Below are 27,493 nucleotides of genomic sequence, written 5' to 3' on the forward strand. Positions count from 1 at the left end.
GGACATAAGGGCTCACTGCTGCCAGCCTGGAGGGCAGCCGCCCCCTTTTGCCGGCGGCTCAGCCAAGCTCCTCCCTGCGCGGGGCCTTTTCTCGTCCTCGCGTGCAGCGAGATGGCTGAAAAGCAGCTGCAGCAGCGAGGCGACTGTGGCTGTCATTGCAGGAAGGGCCTGGAGAAAGCCGAGGTAAAGAGTGGGAGGGGAGGGACCAGGTTCAGTCGCCGAGGGTCCCAAGTAGAGCAGGGAAGATCGCCCGCAGGAGCAAGGCTAAGCTGCCATGGTCCGCAAGCTCACTTTCCTAGGGAAACTTCCGTTTGTAAAACGGGAGGACACTGTTTTGGAGAAAACCTAAAATTCAGCAGATGAAAAGATTTCATTTACAGGCTGGGAAGCATGATGCAAAGATTGCTGTTATTATTAATAATACTGTGCATATCGACACAAGCCATATCAGCAAGGAAAGGAGAAAACGGAGAGGGAGGCTTCACCATGTCTGGCTATCATAGCTGTTTAAAAAGGTTGGGGCAGAAATCAGGAGTAGCTGATAACAAGCAAATGCAGGGAACTGCAGGATCCAGCTGTGCCTTCAGTTTTTACCAGTGATGGGAATCAGCCTGGATTTTTTTAATGTATGCCAGCACTGATAAAGCACCACCAATACCCCCTTTCACCTAGAGCAGCAGTCTCCAATTTTTTCAGACTTCGACACAGCTTTCATCCAAACATGTATTTGAAGACCTCCCCCATCCTCTCACATTGCCTATATATTTGTATAGTAGTAATGCTGCTGTTGGACCTGCACCCTCCTTTGATCAGGCTGTGACTCGGTAGTCGGCCCCAGCCGCCAGATGAAGACCAATAACCCAGGGCCACTGACCACTGGTCCTGTTAACCAGGGATGATGGGAGTTGTAGTCCCAAAACATCTGGCGGGCCGAGTTTGCCTATGCCTGACCCAGAGGAATAGAGCATGAAAACAATAATTTCCTAGTTTGCATCCTGGATTCTGTGCAAAATGAGAATGCTGGCACAGGCAGGACAGGGAGCCTCTAGAGTCCCTACGGGGTAAATAAAAGTGACCTTGTCACCTTCTGGAGTCAACTCTTATCCAGGATCTGTTTTCTTCTTGGCTATGAAGCTTATTAGGTGGCCTATGGCAAGTCACTAATCTTGCTCTGTTGGGGAGTGCTTCTTAAAACACTGCTTAATTATTGAAATTATTTTAAGATCTTGTTTTCCATATGTGCCTGTATAACGCATTTTAAAATTGGGTGGAGTTTACTTGACAAATGTGCCCACATCAAAGATGAATACAATACCTATATCAATATCTATTTTTGAAATGCCTACTAATCAGCATACAGTTACTGTTTACATTGCTTCTTATTCTGGGGCAGAGTGGCTTTTGGATTACAACATTTGGGTAACCACTGGAAACTAGGCTTAAACTCAGTTAACTTAATAAGTATATTTAAAGGTAAAGGTACCCCTGCCCGTACGGGCCAGTCTTGCCAGACTCTGGGGTTGTGCGCCTATCTCACTCAAGAGGCCAGCGCTGTCCGGAGACACTTCCGGGTCACGTGGCCAGCGTGACATCGCTGCTCTGGCGAGCCAGAGCTGCACACGGAAACGCCGTTTACCTTCCCGCTAGAAAGCGGTCCCTATTTATCTACTTGCACCCAGAGGTGCTTTCGAACTGCTAGGTTGGCAGGCGCTGGGACCGAGCAGCGGGAGCGCACCCTGCCACGGGGATTCGAACCACCGACCTTTCGATCGGCAAGCCCTAGGCGCTGAGGCTTTAACCCACAGCGCCACCCGCGTCCCAATAAGTATATTTACACATTTGTATCTAGCTGTATTACAAATTGTAAGTGTACAGCTTTATGAGCTTTAATGCTTTTATTTGTCAATACTTACAAATTTTCTTGTTCATTTTTAATTTGAATAGCGTTCTGAGTACTATTTGAGAGAGTTGAGCTGAAGTCAGCATAGAACTGAGCTGCAGTAATCTTCTAGCTTTATATTTAAGATCCAAGGTGGTCAGAACTTTGACAGAATGAGTAATTTCAATGTGTAAATAAATAAAAGTTGCACCACTTTCATAATCAGTGAAAGGACCCGTTGGTTTGGTGAAATCAACAAGAGACAGTGTGAGATCTGTCATTTCAGTTCAGCTTTGCCTGGGAGCCCAACCACCAAAGAACTCCCCAATGTACCCACCCAAATGGCTGCAGATGGACCTTTTGGAGCTCTTCACAATCTCTTTTAATGGTCCTGAACAGTTTAGTCTCATCAGCAAACCTGGCAATCTCACTGCTCACTCCTAATTCTTAAATGTTTATGAACAAGTTAAGAAGCACATGTCCCAATATCAATCCTTGGGAGACTCCTCTATATATCAACATTTATTCCTATTCCTGCTACCTTATGGGTAGCCCTCAAGCTGATAGCATTAGTGCCTACCCCAACTTTTATTCTTAGACCCCAAAGGCCAGAAAGTCTCATTCGTTCTTCTGTTTAAGGCTGCCTACTGCCCATTTTGCAAATGGTATTGACAGGAAGTGAGACGCCTACTTACTGCTCCACTTCCTTTGGCCTCCAGTTCCAAATCCGCAGTGGGCTATCCAGGCTGTTACTGTCTATATCCTATCCTAAGAAGAGAGACTAGATGGCTAAAGAGGAAGCCAGCGAGTATCCAGGCAAGCAGGGGAGCAGTGGCAGTGGGGGGACACTGTGGTTTCAGCAGAGGGGAAGCATAACTGCAGGGTGCCAGGAATCACCAGGGCCCTTCAAACATGATAATGCCACTGTCAATTCCCCTGGAAAACTAGCTGTTTAATTAATCTAGTTTTAAAGGATTATTGCAAATCATGTTGTGGGGGAGAGTTGTCTGACACTACTTCTTACATATGTATCATTTTGTGCACTTAAATTACTAAGGTTATCAGCACAGCTGCCTCATCTATTGTTGCTTCCTCAGTTTATTAATGCTTCTAATTCTTGTAATAAAGGAACTGAAATGAGAAGAGCTCAAATTCTATTTTGGAATTTTGAAAATTGCAGAAGCTCTGACTATATTAGTTTAGTTCTTCTCTATAATTAAGATGTAATTCATCTCCTTCCAAAAATAAAACAACAAAATTATATATCATGTGAATTATTTTGATACATTTTGTACAAAACTGACTAATTAAAGGTTTTATGGTTGCTGTTTTTAGAAAAGGAATATGACCGTTCTTCACACCATTTTATTAAATGGAAATTTGCTCGTTTGGGAATCATGGTAGAATTGAAATGGGGTGGGTGTCTGATGGACAAAGAAAATTACTTGCCAACTTTTAAGCTAACACATTCCATAATATTTGTTGGTTCAAGGACTGCTTCAGATCATGCAGTGTTCACTTCCATAGGTGATGTTTCTCATGTTTCAAGCACTAAGCTGCACTCCTTCCATATAAGAGCATATTTTTAGAAACATGGCATTCAGCTGGTTTATACCAGTCAATATTGAACTCACTTCTCTATTATTAAGTTGGAAATCAAAGACCCATTCTAGTCCAGCATCCTGTTCTTGCAGTGGCCAAATACCTATGGAAAGTCTGTAAACAGAACCTAAGTGCAATAGGGCTCTTTCCAATGGTTTTCCCCAGCAACTGGTATGCAGAGGCATACTGCCTCCAAGTTAAGACAGAAGATTGCCATCATTGCTAGTAGCCTTTAATAGCCATACAGTGGTACCTCGGGTTACAGACGCTTCAGGTTACGTGATTTCGGGTTGTGCACTGTGCCGAACCCAGAAGTACCGGAACGGGTTACTTCCGGGTTTCGGCGCATGTGCAGAAGCACTAAATTGGGCTTTGCGCAGAAGGGCTGAATCGTGACCCGCGCATGCGCAGACACGGTGCTGTGGGTTGCAAACATGCCTCCTGCACGGATCACATTCGCAACCCGAGGTTCCACTGTACTGTTGATGTTATTTTTTTAAAACCACCCAAGTTAGTAGCCATCAATACCTCTTGGAGTAGCAAATGTGTAATAAGGAATTCCTTTTGTCTGTCCTTAATCTTCCACCATTCAGCTTAATTGGATGGCTCTGGGTTCTAGTGTTATGAGAAATGGAGGATTTCCAGGGGATGAACATGGCAGACTGTCTTCTGTTGGCAAGTTGCCGGCCGAGATAATTACATGGTGACTGATGATAGCCAGGACATAAATCTTGGCTATCAAAATTCACTCTGGAGATAAGAGTGAATAGGTTAATAACTTCTGATGCTCTGAAAAAGCCTTTTTCTACACCAGGATACCAAGAAGCTGTCAGTACCTGGGAATCTGGGTGGGGGTGAGCAACTTAGAATGGAGGAATCAACATGTTGCCCAAAAGCCACTCAAGAGCCCTGAAGGCCATAGGGACTGCAAGTCTGCCTTTTTTCTAAATACCTCTGAGACTGTTAAAATTTACAAATGAGAAAGATGTTTCTGTCTGCTGGTTGAAATTTACATTTGGTGTTTGAGCTACTTTATGTCTTTAAGAAGAGTTGGTCATTAAAGGGCTGAAAGCAAACAGGGGGGGGGGGATGTTCTAACTGTTTGAACCCAGAAAGTTTTATGATAAAGTGAGTTCTGAGTGCTAAGAATTTTTAATTCTCCATTTTCCCCGTGAAAGTGTTGCCTTGAAATCAAAAGTAATTTTGTTACTTCATATTTGCTTTGTGGGAAAGGAATGTGTTCTGATAAGAGATAATACTGTGACGATCTTAAAGTGGAGACGGGAGATTGAAGATCTTAAGATGGAGACTGAATTGTTAACAGGAACATTCAGTATGGAAAATACTCTGTTGGACATTCCATTGACTGTTGGCATCCTTTAGCAATTGTTTGATGAGCAGTTAAAAAGAGATCAGAGCTAGGATTGATGAAAGTGGACCAGAGAAGGATGAAATGGGAAGTGGAATTAAAGAGGACACAGAGATTTTGGAGAACAATATGAATATAGGATTGCCAGAACAGGAGGCTGAAATGGTTGAGTTGGAGGCAACAGATGTTGAAATGGAGAATACCTTCACACAGGTGTGTGAATGAAGGCAGTTGTGGGTGCACAGTGGGGAGGAGGCCTAAAACCGCTATTCATACAGTCAGCCTGTCTCATGATAAACATGACTGCGTGGACCTGCCTTCACTAACAACCTAGTGCATATTTTGGAATACAGTCTTACCTCAGGTTAAAGATGCTTCAGGCTGAGCGTTTTCAGGTTGCGTTCCGTGGCGACCCGGAAGTAATGGAACGGGTTACTTCTGGGTCTTGCAGCATGTGCAGCTGCTCAAAATGACGTCGTGCGCATGCGCAGAAGTGGTGAATCGTGAGACGCGCAGACGCAGGTTGCGTTCTGCTCAGGATGCGAACGGGGCTCCAGAATGGATCCCGTTCGCATCCAGAGGTACCACTGTACATGCCAGATTTATCTGTATTTTAAAAACAACAATTTCAAGTTCATGTCGGATAAATGATTCACTTCATTTGAAATGTTAGAGAAAAGTGGCAATCTCCCCCACCCTGCCATCAATGTACTTCAGTCATGTTGGCTTAACAGTAATTCTGTAAATCCTTGGTGAATCCCTTTGCAAATGTTTGTCATTACGCTGATACATACCCTAAGTTGAAGCTCATACTAGAAGGTGTTCTACTGAGATGGAGCTTACATCCAGCTTATGCAAATGTATATCATTTTTCTTTGCAGCAAATAGTGTGTATAATAGCTAGACTAACATATAATAATAATATGAAAGGTTTCAAAGGACTTTGATTTCATAGCAGATTTGGGATTAGTAATGATTTGCAGCATTAACTGGTGTAAACCTGCATGGCTGCATTGCATTCAGGACAGATACTCCAGTTTACATCAACTGTGAAGGTGCCCTGGAGTGTTTGCTTGGCATCTGCTAAAATGTGGTAAATGAAGAATGACAAATTGCAGCTGTTAATAGTAATTTCATGAAACTCCATTTGAAAGTTATTTTTCAGTGTGTTACTGATGACCGTTTATCAAGCTGAACGAGTTGCAGAAATCTAATTTATTTTCCCCTTCAATTTAAATGTAAATATTTTGGGGGTCGTGTAGTTGCTCATCCTTTAAGAAAATATATAGTGTCTCAGTTTGAGTGAAATATTAAAAAAAGAAGCACAGTCGACTGTGCAACTTCAGAAACTACATTAGAAGCAGATGTTTTAAAGCTGTACATAAAAGTCAATGGATAGCTACTGTGATAGCCTTGTGCACAATATATCACAGGTACAGGAAACCTTCATGTTTTTACTTGAAACCACTGCAGAGATGGGTATTGAACCCACGGGTACCCATAATATCTAAAGGTGTCAAGCAATGCTGTGCAAGGGAACCAGAAGGAACACTGTTCTTCACCATATGCACAAGAGCAAATGCTTTTTGTGAAGCCCCTTTCACTGCTGGGCAGATTCTGTATTGGACTAGACCTGAAAAGTCTGTTGGTCAACCATAGCCAAGCGTCTAAAAGCATGTACCCTGCCCTCTATAGCTGCAAACAGCGAAAATTGTGCTATTTAGAAAAAAACAACTGGGGTCAGGTCCCTCCTAGAATCATGGGACAGGACTATCTCAGGTCAAACAGGTCCCCATTCTGCACAGAAATCACAATGGACTCCTGGATGCTTGTGCCACAATGCTTATGGCTTATGTGTGGCCTGATTCATTCATAGTCCTAATGCACAGTTTATATGGATAGTTGGAAGGGTTGGTGACACTTCTGCACTAAGTAAGATGATATACAGTAAGCCAGTAACCTATGTGCATAGCAGTTAAAAAACAAAATGGAAAGGGGGCAAAGTTCTGGAAAAAATGACTTTGGCATTCCCAGTGTGTTCTGACTGTACACACGACCCCCACATATGTTGCAGGCTTACTTGGTTGGAGAGATGGCTCATCTGTGGTCCTCCAGAAATTGCTAAACTCCCAAGTTCTATCTTCCTTGACTATTGGCCATGCTGCCTTGGGCTGATGGGAATTGTAGTTCAACATCTGAAGGTCGCCATGTTGTCTACCACTGTCCAAAAGGATACAGCCCATGTGTGGGAACCTTTTACCCTCTTGATGCTGCTGAACTACAACGCCCATCATCCGTGGGATGCTTGCTGGAGCTGATGGGAGTTCTAGCTTAGCAAAATCTTAAATGTGAGATAGATAATTTAGTAACCCATGCTATATGGACCTTATATAACAGCTGCCACCGACTTAAACAAATCTCAGTGAATTTATTGTGCGAGTTTTGATTAATCAAATTTGCATATACACAAACCATAATGCTGAAGAAAAAGCATACTCTTTGTTTTTAGAGATTCATGTGTTACAGCAGGAAGAAGCAATCCCCCTTGACTGAGAGAAGAGCAGAAATCTGTTCAAAATAGCAATATTTCTAAGTATTTCTATTTAAAACAACTTCAAATGGGGGTTTTCCTGATCAGCTGGAATCACATTTTAATCAATGAATCGGATAAATATTGCAGCTTTCATTTAAAAAGCAAATAAACCATTTGAAAATGTGCCTTTTCTTTTTGTTTCCTCCGTAGGAGAATGTGCATCCAAGGAATTTGATCCCAGAGCTTTGCCGCCAGTTTTATCACTTAGGATGGGTTACAGGGACTGGTGGTGGAATCAGCATGAAGCACGGGTGAGTGTTTAGTGGTTGTTGTTTTAAACTAATACCCACTTAGGCACAGATCAGCATAAGTGGAGTAAAAGTGAAAGATAAAACATGATAGATGTTGAAAAGAAGTAGACAATTGGAACTTCATTAGAGTGGCCTTATACCATTGTCAAAGAAGGCCACTTACGTACAATACAGCGGCTTAAGAATTTTATGGGCCCCGGATAAGAAAACTGTCATTCTTGTATATCTTAAGCAAGTAAGTCCTCAGACTCTCTGAGCAGAATATAAATAATTTCCTCCAGCTGACAGCAGAACATAAAGTGAATGATTTCGTGCAGGTGCAGTACTCTAAATAGATTTTCTAAAGAAACATGTACATGAAATGTTTAGCTTATTTCTGAGTTGCTCTGGATATTTGCATTTGTGGATACCTAGCTCCACTTAGTGGTGGGAAAAGGAAAAACTTGCAATCTGTTGGCATAAAGTTCCAGTTACAGATAGGTAGCCGTATTGGTCTGCCATAGTCAAAACAAAAAAAATTCCTTCCAGTAGCACCTTAAAGACCAACTAAGTTAGTTCTTGGTATGAGCTTTCGTGTGCATGCACACGAAAGCTCATACCAAGAACTAACTTAGTTGGTCTTTAAGGTGCTACTGGAAGGAATTTTTTTTGTGTTGGCATAAAGATATATGTGTGTCTGGATAAAGACATATTAGTTACACTGTGAAGGGTTTTGCCACATGGGCTGCCAATTCCTAGCCTTGGGGTCACATGTGGATTCAAGCAGGTGGATCTTGAGCTGTTCCAAAAAAGAGTTTTCCAATGATAATTGCCATTTCCCTCTTCCTGTATAGCCAATATTGGACAAGCAGTGCATGCTTGGAGAAGAAGGTGAACCTAGATGTTAGAAAAAAGTGGAAGTAGCAATGGCAACAGAAGTGAGACTCCAATACCCCTAAAGAGCAAGAGAGGTTTTAGAAAACAGGCTAGAATTGGACGGCAGGATGACTGAAGTCAGTGGCTTAGGTTATAGAAAGAATTTTGGAGGAATAAATGGGAGAGCACCACTTGTATTCATCTCGGGGCTGGAGACAGAGGAAGCAGAAGGCCTGTTGTAGTGAAAACCATAATGTAACAGCTCAAAAAAACCCCACATGATGCAGAAATAAATCCCATTGATTTTTTAAAAACATAATAATAAAGTATAACTTCACCACTTAATAAAGGCTAAATTATTCTTAAGGCCAGGACAGCATTCCCATAAACACAGTGCAATGTCAGTTTCAAATGCTGACATTTTAAAATTATCCTTGCTTAATTTTATTGCAAATGTGTAAAAGCTTTAGGGAAGAGGTTGGCATGCAGCGCAATCCCAAGAGGGTCCAGGGAGGTGCAGAGTGGCATATTCTTTGCCTCACCTGAAACCCTGCTGGTTCCTGTCCACCATGGCAAAAGGTAGAGGAAGTGCTGTCTGTGTAGATGTGCTTGGTTTTTTTGCTTGCCAAATGCACAGCTGTCCTGCTCAACTCCACACCCCATTTTGGGGGCATACTGTGGCCACAATGAAATTCCCCACATAGAGCCCAGCTGAGGGACCCTGCTCCCTAATCCTAACTCACACCAGCACTTCTGATCAGGGGGTAACAATTGCAGCCTTAATCTTTCATCTAAGCTGAAAATGGCTCTTGTGTCACAAAAGTTAGCCTGTGACTTGAGGCTGCTGCCTTATATACTCACTGTATATATTTCAAAAAGCACTGTGCTTTCATTGCTGACAATTCTATGCACGATACCGTGTTGATTCTTAGTACATTAGCACCTCGGGTTACGTTACCCTTGCTTGGGTAACGTAAACTTCAGGTTGTGAAAGCGGCAAAACCGGGAGTGTTTTACCGTGCGCGCATGCACAGAAGTGGTCTACCACCGTGCGCATGCATATAACAGTGATCCTCAGGTTGTGAAAACATCGGGATCCGGCCGGACCTCCAGAACGGATCCCGTTTGCAACCGGAGGTGCCACTGTATTCCCCACAGATATATATTGTGCTTTTTAGTTTGACTGCAAATCATTGCCAGTTGAGTGACCAAATGGAATCTTCTTCATAAATGTGCACCCACCCACCTCCCTTTAACATCCAATGAATGTACCTATGTCTTCAATTATCAGCTGTGCATAACCTGACCAATTAACCACTAGGTGTCTCTGCTCTGCAAAATTCCAAGTAAGAGCTCCAAATTACTTCAATATTATTAAAAGCAACGGTTCTTCATGCAGACATTGCCTCACTTTCTCTTTTGCCCGCAAACAGATTTGTGCAATAGTTTTTAAAAACATATATATTTATTTTAAATCATTTACAATCCCTCTCCTCCTCCCTAAATAGTGGCGTACGCTAAACACAGCAAAATATGAACAACTCGTAAGAAAGAACAAAGCATACAGCTTACGTTTCACACTTTAGCCCTAAACCCCTTTATTTGTGTATCAAGTCCCCTTGGATTCAGAAGGATTTTCTTCGGCTTCCTTAGATTTGCAGCCTCGGTTAACCTGCAGCAGTATAGATGTTTATTCCCCTGCAAATCAAAAGGGATTTCTTTGTCTCATAGCGTCCACTGCATAATCACAGCTATGAAGAGCTTTAAGGGCAACGGCAAGCAATAACACCTCTAAGCTATAATAATGTCGGGTGTTCTAGGGCTAGCTAATCCTGTGGCAGTAGCTTAAGCACTGCTGTCAGATGTAGATCATGTTGTGATGGGAGGAATTGCTGTATGATCTGTTGTTGATAAATGAAGCCATATGCTTCATGCTATTGTGCCTACAGCTAATGTCTCTGATTTCCCCCTCTAGCAGTGAGATATATATTGCTCCCTCTGGTGTCCAAAAAGAAAGAATTCAGGTAGGTACAGCTAGCATTTCTACCTCTGATAATCTTCCTTGAAAACTAATCTGAAGATTTATCCCGTCCATGCTTACTCAGAAGGAAGTCTGGCTGAGTTACACCCTGGTAAATATGTATAGGATTGCAGACATATTTAAACACACATTTATTAGTAGGAAGAAAGCTCAAAAGCTTCATTTTCTAATTAGCTCTGGCCTAAACAGGCTAATTTTGGAACAGCCTTGAATGGTGGCATTAAGGTATCCTGGGCTAAAGAAAAAACTAAGGAGGCAGCCTGGATGAATGGGCCAGATAGATTGCAGTGTTCCTTGTATGCAAGAGGGAAGTGATAGCTTGGATCTTCTCACTCTGGGGAGCCCTTTTGCCTGTATGGAAGGGTTGCAATTCCTATTGGACAGCCAAAATGAGTTTCTCTGTATTAGAGAGAAACTTATTGAAGCCACATAACCAAGACATGCATGCAGGGTGGATAAAAGCAATGATTTTAAAATAATAAAAAATAAAAAATTGGTTTTTTAATTTAAATCAGATTTTTAAAATTTAAATCAGAATTTAAATTTAAATTGGATTTTTAAAATAAAATGCTTTTGGAGGAAAAATCTTTCTAAAGATAGTTTTCTATTTAAGTTACATTATGGTCCAAAGGCTATTCATCAACAAATAAGGATTTGTTGTTTTTCATGTGTGCTAAAACTTAGTCTAAGTTTTTTTATTTAAAAAAATGTTTAACCACATCAGTTAACAAACATGGATACATTTGCTATAATGTTATTGTTTTAGTTAAATAAATTGCTTAAATTGTTTTTAAGGAAATGATTATTTTTCTCCTTCGAATTAAATACAGTGGTGCCTCGCAAGACGAAATTAATCCGTTCCGTGAGGCTCTTCGTATAGCGTTTTTTTCGTCTTGCGAAGCAAGCCCATTGACAGCTTAGCGGATTAGTGCTACAGCTGTCAAGCGGCTTCCAGCGATCAGCTGTTAAGCGGCTTATCAGCGGAACAGCTGATAAGCGGCTTAGCGGCTTAAGAAAAGGGCGAAAAAAGCGGGGGGAAACCCGCGGGGGGGGGTGCAAGATTTTTTTCGTCTTGCGAAGCAACCCCATAGGGGAATTCGTTTTGCAAAGCGCCTCCAAAACGGAAAACCCTTTCGTCTAGTGGGTTTTTCGTCTTGCGAGGCGTTCGTCTTGCGGGGCACCACTGTACAGCAGAAAAGTTGTCCAAATATAAAGTTAACTTATTAAACCTCACAATAATTTCATAATTATCTGTTTATGTATTTCTACTAGTATAATCAAATCAGTAATTTTTGATATAACTGTAAAAAGTACTCTGAAAATTCATTATTCCAAATATGAAACCTTCATCTGGTAGTAAATATTAAGATTATACCAGTGAGAATGAGCCTTTCTGTAAAAAAAATAATAATGATTTAAATCAAGTCTTACTGACTAGTGATTTAAATCGTGATTTAAATCGATTTGATTTAAATCAAATCCACGCTGCATGCATGTATGTCCACTTAATTATCATCTTTTCCTTTCCATTTATTGGTCCTTTGTTCCTGTCAACTCACCCCTCAGACACTTGGGAGTGGTAAAGTGAGATGGTTCATTTTCTTTTGTGCAGCCAAGTTTATTTCACAAATGGCATTGGAGGGTTTTACTTGCCATTAATGCCACTGCTGCTGTGAGCTACTGTCAGGAACAAGAGTGGGCTGCCTGCCTTACCCCTATATTGGGCTAGAAGAACCCCACAATAGCAGGGTTGATTAGGAGCACTGCTTTCGTCCAGTGGCCAAGCAGGAATAGCCACTAATAATAAATCAAGAAATTGGCTCTGTACAGCCGTGTTTCTCTTGACCTTAGAGGCTGGTTGAAGGGGCTTCTCCTTCTACCCACCCAGAATGCTGGAGCAGTCTGCAAAGCTGGGTAGAAACAGTGCTTAATATGATGAAAATAGGCCTGTGCAGTTGGGCCTGTATGTTGTATACCATACGACCAACGTATACCAACGTGTCGACCGCGATCGACTCAGGGACCACGCAAGGATTTTGGTCGATTGCGGCCGCCTCAAGCACCCCGCTGGGCTGCCATTTTGCCTGATGCCCAGTCAGCTGGCCAGCCCGGAAAGGCACGAGGCACCTGCCTCCACCCCCAGCAAGCCTCCGGGCAGGGAGGCGAAAATGGGGCGTGCACAGCTCTGCACGGGCTGCACCTGTGGAGGCTCCCAGTCAGCTGGCTAGCCAGGAAAGGGAGCCGAGGGAAGGGCAGCTTGTGAGAGAGAGACCATGACGTTTCTCCTTCCTCTCCCCCCTCCCACCGGTTCCCATGGAAAGAAAACTCTCTCCCTCCAAGTTCTGCATGGATGTGGAACTTTCCAGCTCCAGCCTAGCTGCGTTTACTCAAAAGTAAGCTGCTCTCCCTCCTAGTTCTGCATGGATGCTGAACTTTCCCTGCCTTTCCAGCTCCAGCCTAGATACATTTGTTTGAATGTAAGCCACTGCTCCCTTCCCTACAGAGCTCTTCCATCCGGTAAAGGGGGAATTGGACATTTCAGGGCGTGTTGGCTTCCCGTGTGCACCAATGGCCTTGGGAGGGGGCTAGCATGGGGGTAATAATTTGTTATTATTATTATCATTATCATAATTTATTATTTATACCCCGCCTGTCTGGCTGGGTTTCCCCAGCTAAATATAATATGTTTAAGTTGAAGAATGACAATGGGAGAGTGTGGTAGCTCACTGCCAGTTTTTGATATTGGATGATGGATCACAACCTGTTGGATGTTGGACGTGCCTGTTGTATAACATAATGAAAAATTGGATTATTATTTTTTAAATAATCTTTATTAATTTAAATTACACACATATACAAAGAATTTACAATCTCATACTACAAAAAGAAAATTAAAGGAAAAAAACAATTAAGAAAAAAAAAAGAAGAAAATACAGAAAAAAGAAAGAAGGAAAAGCAGCATAAAAAACTTAATCTTCCTAATTAATACTTAAATAAACACTTGAATAAAAAAGACTTCTGACAAAACGAGTCAGATGTCTGAACTCAAAAATTTTGATTTTAAAGGAAATCTTTGTGTCCTATTGGCACAGAAACTCAGTCTGTGAATATTGTGTTGTGATTAACAGAAAGCATGACCAATACAGGGTGTGTTTTTTTTAAAAAAGTTACTAGATTGAATTCTCATAGGTGCCCCAAGAATGTATCGGTAAAATAAAACTTAAGTGCAATTCTATACTTATTGACTCAAAGGTTGGCCCCAGTGAGTTCAGGGGAGCTCCCTCCCAGGTGAATGGATGTAGGAGTGCAGATTAAATCATAGGCTGTTTCTGCTGCAACATTAGTGAAATAAATATTAAGGTATATTTTCAAATGAGGGCTATAATCCTATACTCACCTGGGTGCAAGCCCATTGAATGCAATGGAATTCACTTCTGAACAAATGTGCATATAGGGTTGCTCTGCAAATATTTGACCAGGGCTCTGTGTCTTTTCTGTGATTGTTTGTACGTGTGCCAGAATGAAAAGATGGATTCCAGAGGCTCTCGGTCTCAGCTTTCATTTGTTTGTCTCTAATCCTTTGAAAGAGAGAGTTTCGAAAACCAACGAGCATGCTAAGATGGTGGTAATTACAAACAAAGTGCATTTCCTAGGGGAGTTTACTTCTTAAAGTCGAGCAACACAAAATGTTAAAAATAAAATAGAATCAGTGATACATAAGGGTGTGAATTTCTATAGATCTATATTGTACTGGTCATACAGTTTTCTTAATGTTATCGTAAATTAGTTCACCAGAAAGGGAACAACTCAAAAATGATGTTCTCAGGAAAGGCAGCATCATACTCCTGACATGGCACCAGCACCACTGCAGTTTGCTAAGAAGGGGAGAGGTGATGTGGCAGAGACAGAGAGGTACTGTGCGGACACACTGGTGGAAATGGTGCCTTGGTTCTGCTCATTCAGCTTCACAGAAACATCTTCTCCACTGCCTGCCCCCGCTGCCCCCTAGTAGACGGCAGTGGCACTGGTCAGGCCAGGAGGACAGGTATGTGCTGCCATTCCTGCCCTACCGCCATTCTGTGTATGCACAGATATAACTTCCTTCTGTGGAGCAAGACTGGCTTCACAATGCATTCAAAGAATATACCGTATTGGCCTGAATATAAGCCACACCCAGAAATAAGCTGCACCTTTAAAATTTGGAAGGGGAGAGAAGAAAAAAAGACAATACCAGAATATAAGCCACTCCTTAAAATTCTGCAGGTGTTCATACCCGTAAATGGCATATGTAGAAGAAAATCCGAAAGGTACCAGAGAGGACCCGCAAGTGGGTTAAACACCTGTTCGTAGCACCGTAAATGCAAATAAAAAATCAATACTGTCCTGTAAAATATGGGGGTAGCCATGAACGGCACTAGAATTAATTGCACAAGAGTATCGCTTTTTTTGTGTGTTCTGTTTTACCGTATGTCTGTTTCAGCAGCAATATCCTAAAAAGCAATTTTTGTAAGGTCATGAATTTAAGTCGCACTTTGACTTTTCACGGTTGGAATTTGGAAAATAGTGTGGCATATTCAGGGCAATATGGTATTTATCAGCTAGTCAAGTGCTGATCTCAGTCATCGGCCTTACCCCCCCCCCCCCAGTTTGATCCTGGGAACCGGTCACTTCCACCATGCCTTAACAACTCACTGCACATTCACATTTCTGCACCCTCTCAGAATCTAATTATATTGAATGTATTTTATCAAGAACTAGTTTCTCCAGTGGGTTTTTCCTTTCTTGTTTTATTAAAATGCAAAACCAAGCATCAAACAAAATCATAACAGAAAACAGTTATTAAATTCCGAAGCAGAGCCAAAAAAAAGTTGCCGTGGTTTTTCAGCTCACAGTGCAGATCTTTCTCTGATCTTTGAACCCTTTATAATTTAGTTCGTTGAAATGTAGGTGTGCATAAATACTCAAACTGTGTCTCCAAATGCTTTCATTATAGCCTGAAGATATGTTTGTGTGTGACATTGAAGAACGGGACATCAGTGGTCCCCCACCACACAAGAAGCTAAAGAAGAGTCAATGCACGCCTCTCTTCATGAATGCTTACACCATGAGAGGTAGGCAGCAAGCAGCGTTATTGAAAAGTCAGCACTTCATAAACACGAGTGTGTTCTGCTTATAAAATGGAGATTTCTTAATTGAAACTGCAGCAGAATTGGAACATGCCTTAACAACAGTAGAATGCAATTCTTGCAGTGATTGCTATAACAGCTCAAACATCTTTCTTTTACTGATTGGTTGATTTCATTTACAGTATATATATGCCTCCTTATAACAAAAAACTCTCTTGATGGCTTTTTGAAAAGGAATGATTCACAGAAGCTTCATTTGGCAAATACAAATATGTACCCCAATGGAGTCTCTCTTTTTTGGTAACAATTGCGACATTTTTAATATGGGCCTTCTAGCGGTTCCCTCCCTGCAAGAAGTGAGGTTACAGGGAACCAGGCAGAGGAGCTTCTCGGTGGTGGCGCCCACCCTGTGGAATGCCCTCCCATCAGATGTCAAGGAAATAAACAACTATCTTGACTTTTAGAAGACATCTGAAGCCAGCCCTGTTCAGGGAAGTTTTTAATGTCTGATGTTTTATTGTGCTTTTAATTCTGTTGGGAATCACCCAGAGTGGCTGGGGAAGCCCAGCCAGATGGGTGGGGTATAATAATAATAATAATAATAATAATAATAATAATAATAATAATTCAGCCTCTCTGTATGTGCACAAAGTATGGCTGACTTACTAGTCTTCTGAGGGAGAAATCATAAGTGGCAGAATCAGAGGTGCCCAGTTGCCTCAGCTAGCGGTGAGGCAATGAATGAGTACCTCCTGGCCATTCCCCTTATTTTCAATGTTTTGCTGGTGCTCGTGTGCTAGCAGCTTATCCTCCCCTCCTCTCTGCCTCATTCTGAGGAAGACAAAGAGGCACCATGGGCGAGGTGGCTTCAGAGAATGCTTTAGTAGACATCCTCTCTTAAATAATTCCCAGCTATCCCAGAATAGTGGCAGCTCAGGCATTTTCCCGGGCCACTTGTCACGCGGTGCCTTGCTTTGAGAAAATACCCCTTCTTCTTCTTCAGAATGAGGCGTGTTGCTGCCATATTAGCAGTGGCAAGACATTAAAAGCGATGAGGAGGAGGAGGAGCACTTGGAAAGGAGTAGCAGAATGTTCAAAATCAGTGAACCTGTCTGCCACTTAGGCTGGGGAAGGAGGAGACAAGGAAGCAGGCAGGTTTTGGAGAAAAGTTTTATACTGTGTCTGTGGACAGGGGTCTGGGTGCTCTTGGTAGGAATGAATGCAGGGAGATGAAGGCTGAATTTTCTAGCTCAGTTCAAAATAAGGCAAATGTTTGACTGTGGGACTCTAGTCCTTATCCTTAGCACTAGACTACAGTCATACCTTGGAAGTCAAACGGAATCTGTTCCGGAAGTCCGTTTGACTTCCAAAATGTTCGAAAACCAAATCACGGCTTCTGATTGGCTGCAGGAAGGTCCTGCAGCCAATCAGAAGCCACGGAACGCCCGTCAGACGTCCGGCTTCCAAAAATAGTTTGCAAGCCTGAACAGTCACTTCCAAGTTTGCGACGTTCGGGAGCCAAAACGTTTGGGAACTAAGCTGTTTGAAAACCAAGGTACTACTGTATAATCCTGAAAATATGTCTAGCATGATTAACAAGAGAGCCAGTAAATCAGAATCTGTTCATATTGTTGCTTGGCACCTTTGGAATGGAATGGGTGGAGGACCAGTTCAAAGGTTAAACTCAAAGGACTGGTTCTTTATTAAATCAAATCAAATCTTAGAGAGAGAGAGAGAGAAAAGAGAAGAAGTAGTTTGGGGTATTTCAGTCTTGACGGGGCGTTTAAATTTTCATTCCGAGAATGTATGCCTTCTGGGGATGTGTGTGTTGAATGTAATTAATATACCCTCAGGTGGAGAGTGTGGCTGAAGTTCAAGTAGAGAGAGATAATTTTCTAGATTATTATTTGCTTCCTTTTAAGTTTGTTCCCCAAGGAATACAAATTACTAGAAATTGTGAATATTGCCTCTGTTTCCCACCTGTGCTACTTAGCTGGTAGCTGCATGCTAGTATTAGTAATTAGTACTGGAAACTGGTTTTTGTCCCTGGAGTACTGGAGGAGACTCTTGAGAGTCCCATGGACTGCAAGAAGATCAAACTTATGCATTCTTAAGGAAATCAGCCCTGAGTGCTCACTGGAAAGACAGATCCTGAAGCTGAGGCTCCAATACTTTGGCCACCTCATGAGAAGAGAAGACTCCCTGGGAAAGACCCTGATGTTGGGAAAGATGGAGGGCACAAGGAGAACGAGATGGTTGGACAGTGTTCTCGAAGCTACTAACATGTGTTAGACCAAACTGTGGGAGGCAGTGGAAGACAGGAGTGCCTGTTGTGCTTTGGTCCATGGGGTCACGACGAGTCAGACACGACTAAACAACAACAATTGGAAATTGGTATAGATGTAGACACAATTTTATTAAGAAAGGTTGTGGTGGGGTGAACCCACCCTTCCGGCGTCACTGCAACTTACCTGGAGGGGACAGGGGCAGAACTGGGTGATGACAAGCTTGGAGCAGTGTGGTCACATTGGCAGGAGCTCCACACTGCTGGTGTGGACCCTGTTGAATAATTGTCACTACTAACATTTTGGCACACACACTTCCCTTTTCCTAATATTCAATGCCAGTGTTGGGATATACGGAGCATTCTCTTGAGCTCTTGGCTACAAATCGGGGTTAAAATAATAAAACCAAGTTTTGCTGATCTCTGATAAAATACTACAAAGAAAGCTTATAGGAAAATGTACAAATGTCTCCTTCATTGTTTTGTGGTGTGTAAGAAGCTGGCTGCATTAAGCTAGTGAAACTGAAGCAACCCATACATTTTCTCTGAGGATTACTGAGTTCAGTCTGCCATGCTTTCCGTTGATTTAAATAAGTGAGTTGTTTTGTCTTTTAATTTACCTTGTCCGTATTAGCAAAAATATTTAGCGTGGGTCGTAAGTTTATATACCAGGAACATATCAAGAAAAAAAGGAGCTGCGATTGAAGAGTGATGTATGAGTCATGTTTTTCATTAAAAATAAAACAGAAGTTTTCGCTTTCGTAGGAGCTGGAGCAGTAATCCATACGCACTCCAAAGCTGCTGTAATGGCCACACTTCTCTATCCTGGAAGAGAGTTTAAAATTACCCATCAGGAGATGATAAAAGGGATCAAGAAATGCACAGCAGGAGGCTATTTCAGGTAATTTCCCCTTGATAAGTTTTCAGGCTCGTGTCATAGTTTACCCCGATTTCAGAACAATCTCTCTTGTTCATATTTCAGATAATCTGTTTTTATGTGCAATGTGCAAATACTTCACTTTAAAAAAAGAACTTCTGCTGGTAATTTCCCAGAAAATATGTCTGCAGTCCTATAGATGGTTATGCTGGGCACAAATTCTGTTGAACTCAGTGGGACATATGAGCTGAACTGGCATAAATTGGCTTTTGTTGTACAAGACGCACTACCTCTCCTGCCTTTACAAACCTACGTTAGTAGATGTAGATCTGGGGTCAGCAACCTAAGGCCCATGGGCCACAAGCGGCCCATGGGGGTCGTTTAACTAGCCCATGGGCTCCCACCACCTGCTCTGTCAGCTCCTGTGCGCCGCGCTAAACTGGTGCAGAGCAGAACGGGGACTGCCTTCCGTGACGCTGGCCAGCTTCCCATTGGCTGCAGGAAGCTCCTGCAGCCAATGGGAAGCTGCACACGCCTCCTCCACGCTGGAAGGAGCCGGAAATAGCACTTGCGCATGTTTGCGCGCACTCCAGCCCACCATGGTGTCTGCAGGACCGTGAACTGGCCCAAGCCACAAAACCTTCACTGACCCCTGATGTAGAGCTATCTAATAATTCCACAGAATCTCTGAGATCCCAGGTTACTGTTACAGACATCCTTGGAAGAATTGGGTAAAGAAGGGTGGTAGATATTATTATTTCAAATCCAAATTCCTATAGTTGTTGCATTTTCAACTACCTAGCACATTTCTTGCACATTAGTGTAAAATTATCTCCTATGTTTTCCTAGTAACTAGGGTTTCTTGGGTCATTTTGTATACCAGATTCTAGTTTTGTAGCTAGTTTATGAAATGTCTTAGTTCAGTAGCTTGATCGTTTTGACACTGTAACTTTAATTATTTAATTGTGCCCATTACAACAACATTGTAAGGGAAGTCAGCATTATTACTCCCATATAGTAGATGGGGTGGGTGGGGGAGTAGCATGAGAGTGGCTTGCTTTAAGGCCATCTAGCGCATACATTGGTAGAGTCAAGTTTCAAACTGGGACTTTCTGATTAATAAGTATGCCTGCAGTCCTAATCGTACTTGCCTGGGAGTAAGCCCCATTGAATTCAATAGGAATTACTTCTGAGAGGACGTGGTTACGGTTGAACTGTAAGGCCCCATCGGCACTATACATTTAAAGCAGTATTATACCACTTTAAACAGTCATGGCTTCACCCAAGTAATTTTGGGAACTACAGTTCCCCTGAAAGTGATACAATTCCCAGAGTTCCCTGGGAGAAAAGGGATTGATTGTTAAACTGCTCTGGAAATTGGAGCTCTGTGAGGGGAATAGAGGCCTCCTAACAACTCTGAGCACCATAACCCCCATATTTCAGACTACAGTTCCCAAGATTCTTTGGGGGGAAGCCAAAACAGTTTAAAGTAGTTTGATGCGCTTTAAATGTATAGTGCAGAGGGGCCTACTATGCTGCTCTGGTTTTTACTTCTAACACCCCCCCCCCCCATTTTATGGAGGACACATACAAATACTCCCTTTGCAGAGGATTTTTTTTCTGGTAATCAAGACGGATTGAATTTACATGTACTGTATTTAACCTTTCTAGATCACATGAAAGTATCCTAAGAATCACGATACTTCTGTAAGTGAGAGGTGCCCAATCATCTTTACATATAAGAGCGAGATATACTTAGAGTCATATCTTATTTTAGAACAACAAAGTTCAAGCATATAAATTGTGGCATGTTTAATTTATTATTTCTGTCATGGTTCCAACAGTGTATAGCTAGTGCCCTGCCAGTTTTAATTAACTTGGTTTAAACAATGCCAGGTTATCTTAATCCCACTTTAGTATTCATAGAGCAAATTCCAGGGAGGGACAGGCTCCATCTTGCTCACAGTTGAGATTCTCAGAATATGATAGAACAATACGAATGATCTGCTAAGACTTCTAAGCAAACAATTACAAGGGAACAAAACATCAATTCTTGGAATTCACGTGATATTTTTCTCTCCTCACTCCCTTCAAAATGAAAGAACTCAGGACCCAACGAAACTGATAAGTGGTCTGATCTTTGACAATTAAATTCTGGAATTGACTTCTCTAGTGTTTTAGGACGACCAGTGGCATAAGCAGACTTTTTTTTACAATTCATGGATATTATGTCCGTTGCAGTAATAACCCGTTCCAACAGTGTAGCATCACCTACCATATGCTGGTGATTAATAACAAGAGATTAATATTGTGCTGTTTGTCACAGCAGAGTGAAGGTCCGTTGCTGCTGGTAAATGCTTAAGACAAATAAATGCAAAATACAGAACAATTGATAGAGTCTAGCCAAAGTTAAGAAGAGTTACAACTTCTTTGAAATTGTTGACACTTGCAATGCAATCCTATGCATTTCTCCTCAGAAATAAGTGTCAGTGGGACTTGTTCCTGGGTAGGCGTGTGGTGCATGGTTGCTGCCTTAAGTCATGTGGTTGGTCGTGCCCATTGATGCTCTGCACCCAAACACTACCATTCCTGAGTGCCAATTCCATGATGAACCAATGGAAACATAGATAGGGAGATGTTTTCAAAGAAACGTTTGTTTCAAAAAATCCTTAGTACAAATAAGCTGTGATGTTCACTATCTCTTTGATGATTTAGTTCCTCTTTCATTCACTTCTATGCTTTAGATCAAACTCTTCCTAATACCACAGTGACATGGTGCTGGTGTCGTCATTGTGTTACGTGATTTAGGCTGCAATCCAACACACACACACACTGGGGAGCCTTTACAGAGTGGCAGGGCCACCAAGCATCCAGAGCTCTGCTGCACACAGCTGGTGGAGCAGAAGGTGGGAGAATTGTAATATGACCCAGCTCAGGCTTAATGCTGTTGCATGACAACAGTGACACTGGCTTGGGATCCCACAGACCTGGGACTGACTCAGTCAATCCCCACCTCCAGAACACCCTGCAGTGGTCTTCCTGCCTTCCTGCACCTTCAACTGATGGAAGGGGTCATGTACCACTGATGGCCAGCAGGAGGCCAGCTTAACCAGGAGAGCTGGGTAGAAAGGATTGCTCTTCCCTGGGTATACGGGATGCCATTGCTGATTTTAATTCATTGTTAATCACCTGGGCGGCTTTGTGGCAGAAAAGTGGGACATACTCCTCCATTGTCTCCTGAGACAGACGGATGCCAACCAGATTGCTTTGGACCAGCCTTTCCAGGTAGCAGAAGCACAATGCTAACCTGAAAAGGAACATGTGTCCCAATTCTATCATCTTTTCAGGTATGATGATACCTTAGTGGTTCCTATTGTCGAGAACACACCTGAAGAGAAGGACCTGAAGGAAAGAATGGCTCAGGCAATGGATGACTACCCAGACTCCTGTGCTGTGCTGGTCAGACGTCATGGGGTCTATGTTTGGGGAGAAACTTGGGAAAAAGCCAAGACAATGTGAGTTCTTCTTCTTCTTTGGCAGTCACTCATAGCCGAGTACAACTATGTGAGTACAACTACGAAGAAGCTCAATGGTAGCCCTCTGCTGTTGCAAGCAAATACCACTGGATTTTACATTCCCGAATGTACTAGAGAATGCATGTTGCTTTCAGGTGAAGGTATCACCACTTCTGCTTTACCTGTGTCTTTCCTTTAATATATGTAGATACTGAGAACAGCTCTCTTATATATATATATAGAAGCCGAAAGCACCAGCCTGAAGATGACGAGTGAGACCTCGTCGAAACGTCGCCTAGACACCCCAACTTTTACACGGGAAGACACCCGAGGACACCAAAACCTGCATTCCTGTACCCGTGAAAATCTACGAAAGCAAATATATATATATATATATATATATATATATATATATATGCAGGTTTTGGTGTCCTCGGGTGTCTTCCCGTGTAAAAGTTGGGGTGTCTAGGCGACGTTTCGACGAGGTCTCACTCGTCATCTTCAGGCTGGTGCTTTCGGCTTCTTGTTACTGGAACAGAGCAGGATCTCAGTGTTTGAGTTCCTATAAATACTGTTGAGGGGGTGTGGTGTATAGCCTCCAATGTTCTGGGCAGAGAGGAAGTTCCCAGGCTAGTGTGCCTTTTATTCTTTTGTTCCTTAATTACTTGAGGGATATCTTGAGTGATTTCTTGAGTGATATCCTGAGTACCACTTAGGTGGGTCATTAGGTGTGGATTAGTTGCTAAAGTCTTTGTGTCTTGACCTCTTGAACTTTGTGAAGAGTTTTTCTGAGAAGATGGCTGTACTGCACTTAGTTGTGCTCTGGCTTGGCTTCGTGTATAGGGGCGAGCTGTGGTTTTGTGGCCTGTGTCAGCCAGATCTGTGTAGGGATTGCAGGGGGGTGCAGCATCCGGAGGTGCCACCATGGTTTGGCTACTGGATGGTGTCTGTAATTTATCTGTGGAGAGGGTCTGGGTTTGGGTCTGGTGTGGTTGATTGGTGATAGCGTTCTGTGTGCCTCTGGATCTGGTGTCAGTTTTTGTGGGGAGGGCTAATTTCCAGATGTCTGGCAAGCGGGATGTGTCGTCACGCTTGTTCATGTTGTGAGGGTGTTTCTCTATCTCGATGGCTTCCATGATTATTCTCTTGTGGTGATGTTCCATGTTAAAGAGCAATTTGGAATCTGCAAAATTAATTTCGTGTCCTGTTTCTTTCATGTGTTGGAAAAGAGAGGAAGTTTTTTCTTCTTTTTTGACGGCATTCTTGTGTTCTGCGATACGTGCATTTATTCGTCTGTTTGTTTGTCCAATGTACGTGGCTGGGCAGACTTTGCAGGGTATTTCATAGACCCCTTGGTTTTCCAACTGGATTTTATCCTTGGGGTTTCTGAGGATATTGGCTATTTTTTGGTTGGTGCAAAAGGCTGTTTTGATATTGTGTTTACCAAGGGGTCTATGAAATACCCTGCAAAGTCTGCCCAGCCACGTACATTGGACAAACAAACAGACGAATAAATGCACGTATCGCAGAACACAAGAATGCCGTCAAAAAAGAAGAAAAAACTTCCTCTCTTTTCCAACACATGAAAGAAACAGGACACGAAATTAATTTTGCAGATTCCAAATTGCTCTTTAACATGGAACATCACCACAAGAGAATAATCATGGAAGCCATCGAGATAGAGAAACACCCTCACAACATGAACAAGCGTGACGACACATCCCGCTTGCCAGACATCTGGAAATTAGCCCTCCCCACAAAAACTGACACCAGATCCAGAGGCACACAGAACGCTATCACCAATCAACCACACCAGACCCAAACCCAGACCCTCTCCACAGATAAATTACAGACACCATCCAGTAGCCAAACCATGGTGGCACCTCCGGATGCTGCACCCCCCTGCAATCCCTACACAGATCTGGCTGACACAGGCCACAAAACCACAGCTCGCCCCTGTACACGAAGCCAAGCCAGAGCACAACTAAGTGCAGTACAGCCATCTTCTCAGAAAAACTCTTCACAAAGTTCAAGAGGTCAAGACACAAAGACTTTAGCAACTAATCCACACCTAATGACCCACCTAAGTGGTACTCAGGATATCACTCAAGAAATCACTCAAGATATCCCTCAAGTAATTAAGGAACAAAAGAATAAAAGGCACACTAGCCTGGGAACTTCCTCTCTGCCCAGAACATTGGAGGCTATACACCACACCCCCTCAACAGTATTTATAGGAACTCAAACACTGAGATCCTGCTCTGTTCCAGTAACAAGAAGCCGAAAGCACCAGCCTGAAGATGACGAGTGAGACCTCGTCGAAACGTCGCCTAGACACCCCAACTTTTACACGGGAAGACACCCGAGGACACCAAAACCTGCATTCCTGTACCCGTGAAAATCTACGAAACCAAATATATATATATATATATATATATATATATATATATATATATATATATATAAATTTTTATTAAGTTTTTCTTTAACAAATAATTTTGACAACCATGTTTACCAATTTACAGTTTTTGAACTTCCACCAGTACCTCCTTCAATCATCCATTTTTCATATCTTTACACATTTTCTATGTAGTATTGCTGATTTGATAATAACCTTCCATCTCAGTTTCTTTCTTACAATATACCTTGGTTTATCACAAAGCCTCTTTAAAACCCACTAGCGTTGTCTGTTCATCACATACAGTTTTCAGATATTCCATAAACTTTCCCCAGTCCTCAATGAATTTGTGATCTTTCTGATATCTAATTTTTCCAGTCATTTTATCCAATTCTGCATAATCCATAAGTTTCATTCTCCACTCAGGCAAGGTCGGTAGTTCCTCTTGTTTCCATTTTTGGGCCATTAGTATTCTTGCCGCTGTAACTGCATATTGAAACACATCACATCTTTTTATCTCTCTTCCTGTTATTCCTAACAAAAAGGCTTCTGTTTTTTTAACAAACGTATATTTAAACATCTTTTTCAATTCGTTGTATATCATTTCCCAGAAACCCTTTACCTTCTTACATTCCCACCACATATGAAAAAATGAACCTTCTTTTTCTTTACATTTCCAACACTTATTACATGTTTTATACATTTTTGCTAACTTTACGGGTGTAATATACCATCTGTAAACCATTTTCATAATATTTTCCTTTAACGCCATACATGCAGTGAATTTCATATTATCATTCCATACCTTTTCCCAATCATCCAATTGTATATTATAACCAAAATCTCTGGCCCATTGAATCATGACCGACTTTATCTCCTCATCTTTTGTTTGCCATTCCAAAAGTATTTTGTACATTTTTGACAATATCTTAACATCATTATCAATTATCTCCGTTTGAAATTTCGATTCTTTCTCTGTAAATCCCCTCTCTTTGAGGTCCATTTTGAACCTTTCATTTACCTGAAGATAATGCAACCAATCATATACATACTCTTTAACTTGTTCATATGGCTTCATTTTCCATTCCCCCCCCCCTCTTTCATTACTAACTCACCATAAGTTATCCAATTTCCTCTCATATTAATTTTCTTTACACTCAATATCTCTAATGGTGACAGCCAGTGCGGAACTTTAGGTTCCAGTATATTTTTGTACCTCTCCCATATTTCTAATATGGAGCTCCTGAAAATATGATTATCAAAACCCTTATGAGTTTTCTTCTTCTCCAACCATAAGTAGGCGTGCCAACTGAGAACAGCTCTCATACACTCAGATTCCCAAAAGTGAAGATCCCTGGGAGTACAATTCCCTTTTGCAAATATTTTCAAAAGCCTTCGCATGTTTTACAGATCGTAGCACAGACTTGGGAGCTGAGCATAATTTTTAAAAAACTAATTCGGGTCTTGTTGCTATTTATGATTGCGTTTCTAATGTGAGGAAAGACATTACCAAGATAATGTTGTATAAGAAAAAACACACAAAATTTATATTGCTACAACTGGTGCTAAATCACATAGCAAGATGCCAACTTTTTTCGTTTTGTCTTTTAGGTGTGAATGTTATGACTACCTTTTTGATATTGCGGTACAAATGAAGCAACATGGACTTGATCCTACTGCAGTTCCAAAGGAAGAAAATGGGATCGTTTAATACCTCGACATCTCTCACCAAAATGACACTGATATTTCAGGGAAATATCAATAGGTTTTTAGGGTTCACGTTTGGCACAATATGTGCTTATTGGTTTTAGTGAAATATTGTTGCTAAATACAGACCATTTTATGCTGTTTGTTAAAATCCTGAAGGATTCCCAAGGCAGTCTGGATTCCCAGTTGTGCATATTAAAGGATCTGGGATTTCCCTTTCCCTTTACAACTGGCATGTTTCTTTAGGATTTTCCTTGTGGCTCATATTCTATAGTATAGCATGATCAAAATGCAAAGGTCTTACAACTTTTCAAATTATTGTAAGGTTTTCATAAATAAAAGACATGTTGCATTTTGAAAGCCTAGCATGGCACCAGATGGAAAAGTTCTTTAAAACAGCTTTAAACTAAATCAACAAAGAGTCTATCTCTGGAAAAACTAGATAGTGTTGAAAGAGTGCCACGTATAAAAGTACGCCAAAATGAGACATTAGCCTTTTCTCTTTGAAAAGTGCAGTAGTAATTATATTTTACACTATCCTCTTTCCTCAGCAGCCCCTAGGTTACAATAGATTTTCTCTTGGTTAATTTTAATGGATGCCTTCTTTGTAAGTTAAGCAGAGGAGAAAATGTATGCATTAAAAATGATAATATTTGAAGTAGAAATGAGAATCAGATATGTGAAAGTACATGGTGACTTTCTTTTTTATATAATTAAATTTATAATTTCCGTTTATGTACAAATGTACAATTATTCAACAATCGTTCTAACATTTCAAACTTTGACTCTTCTTCCCCCTCTTTCTGCGGTTCTTTGCATTTATTTTCATCATTTCCTGCATACTCCAAATTAACATTATTTTATTCATCTATTCTCATATCTATCTCATAAACATTTTTGAAGCCGCAGGTTCTTACAAGAATCCTACCAGTGTCTTGATTTGTTTACAATTTGTTTGTAAATACTCTATAAAACATTTCCATTCCTTTCTAAAAA

General features: G+C 41.6%; 1 protein-coding gene across 1 annotated transcript; it reads left to right on the plus strand.

The window, feature by feature from the left end:
• Positions 1–37: 37 nt before the first annotated feature.
• Positions 38–27,493, plus strand: APIP (APAF1 interacting protein). Its single transcript, XM_081892110.1, has 7 exons — positions 38–183; positions 7,594–7,694; positions 10,525–10,573; positions 15,584–15,701; positions 18,766–18,901; positions 22,225–22,392; positions 26,402–27,493. The coding sequence occupies exons 1-7, from the start codon at positions 112–114 to the stop codon at positions 26,499–26,501; spliced, it is 744 nt and encodes a 247-aa protein (XP_081748236.1). The 5' UTR covers positions 38–111; the 3' UTR covers positions 26,502–27,493.

This window comes from Podarcis melisellensis (genome assembly GCF_964234715.1).
Source record: "Podarcis melisellensis genome assembly, chromosome: 1".
NCBI classification, from domain to species: domain Eukaryota; kingdom Metazoa; phylum Chordata; class Lepidosauria; order Squamata; family Lacertidae; genus Podarcis; species Podarcis melisellensis.

What these genes read in the sequence shown, in the direction of transcription:
- APIP (XM_081892110.1), top strand. Translation starts at nt 112, where the DNA reads ATGGCTGAAAAGCAGCTGCAGCAGCGAGGCGACTGTGGCTGTCATTGC. An exon ending in AGGGCCTGGAGAAAGCCGAG is followed by an intron (nt 184 to 7,593) that starts GTAAAGAGTGGG and finishes TTTCCTCCGTAG; the next exon opens with GAGAATGTGCATCCAAGGAA. An exon ending in TCCAAAAAGAAAGAATTCAG is followed by an intron (nt 10,574 to 15,583) that starts GTAGGTACAGCT and finishes CTTTCATTATAG; the next exon opens with CCTGAAGATATGTTTGTGTG.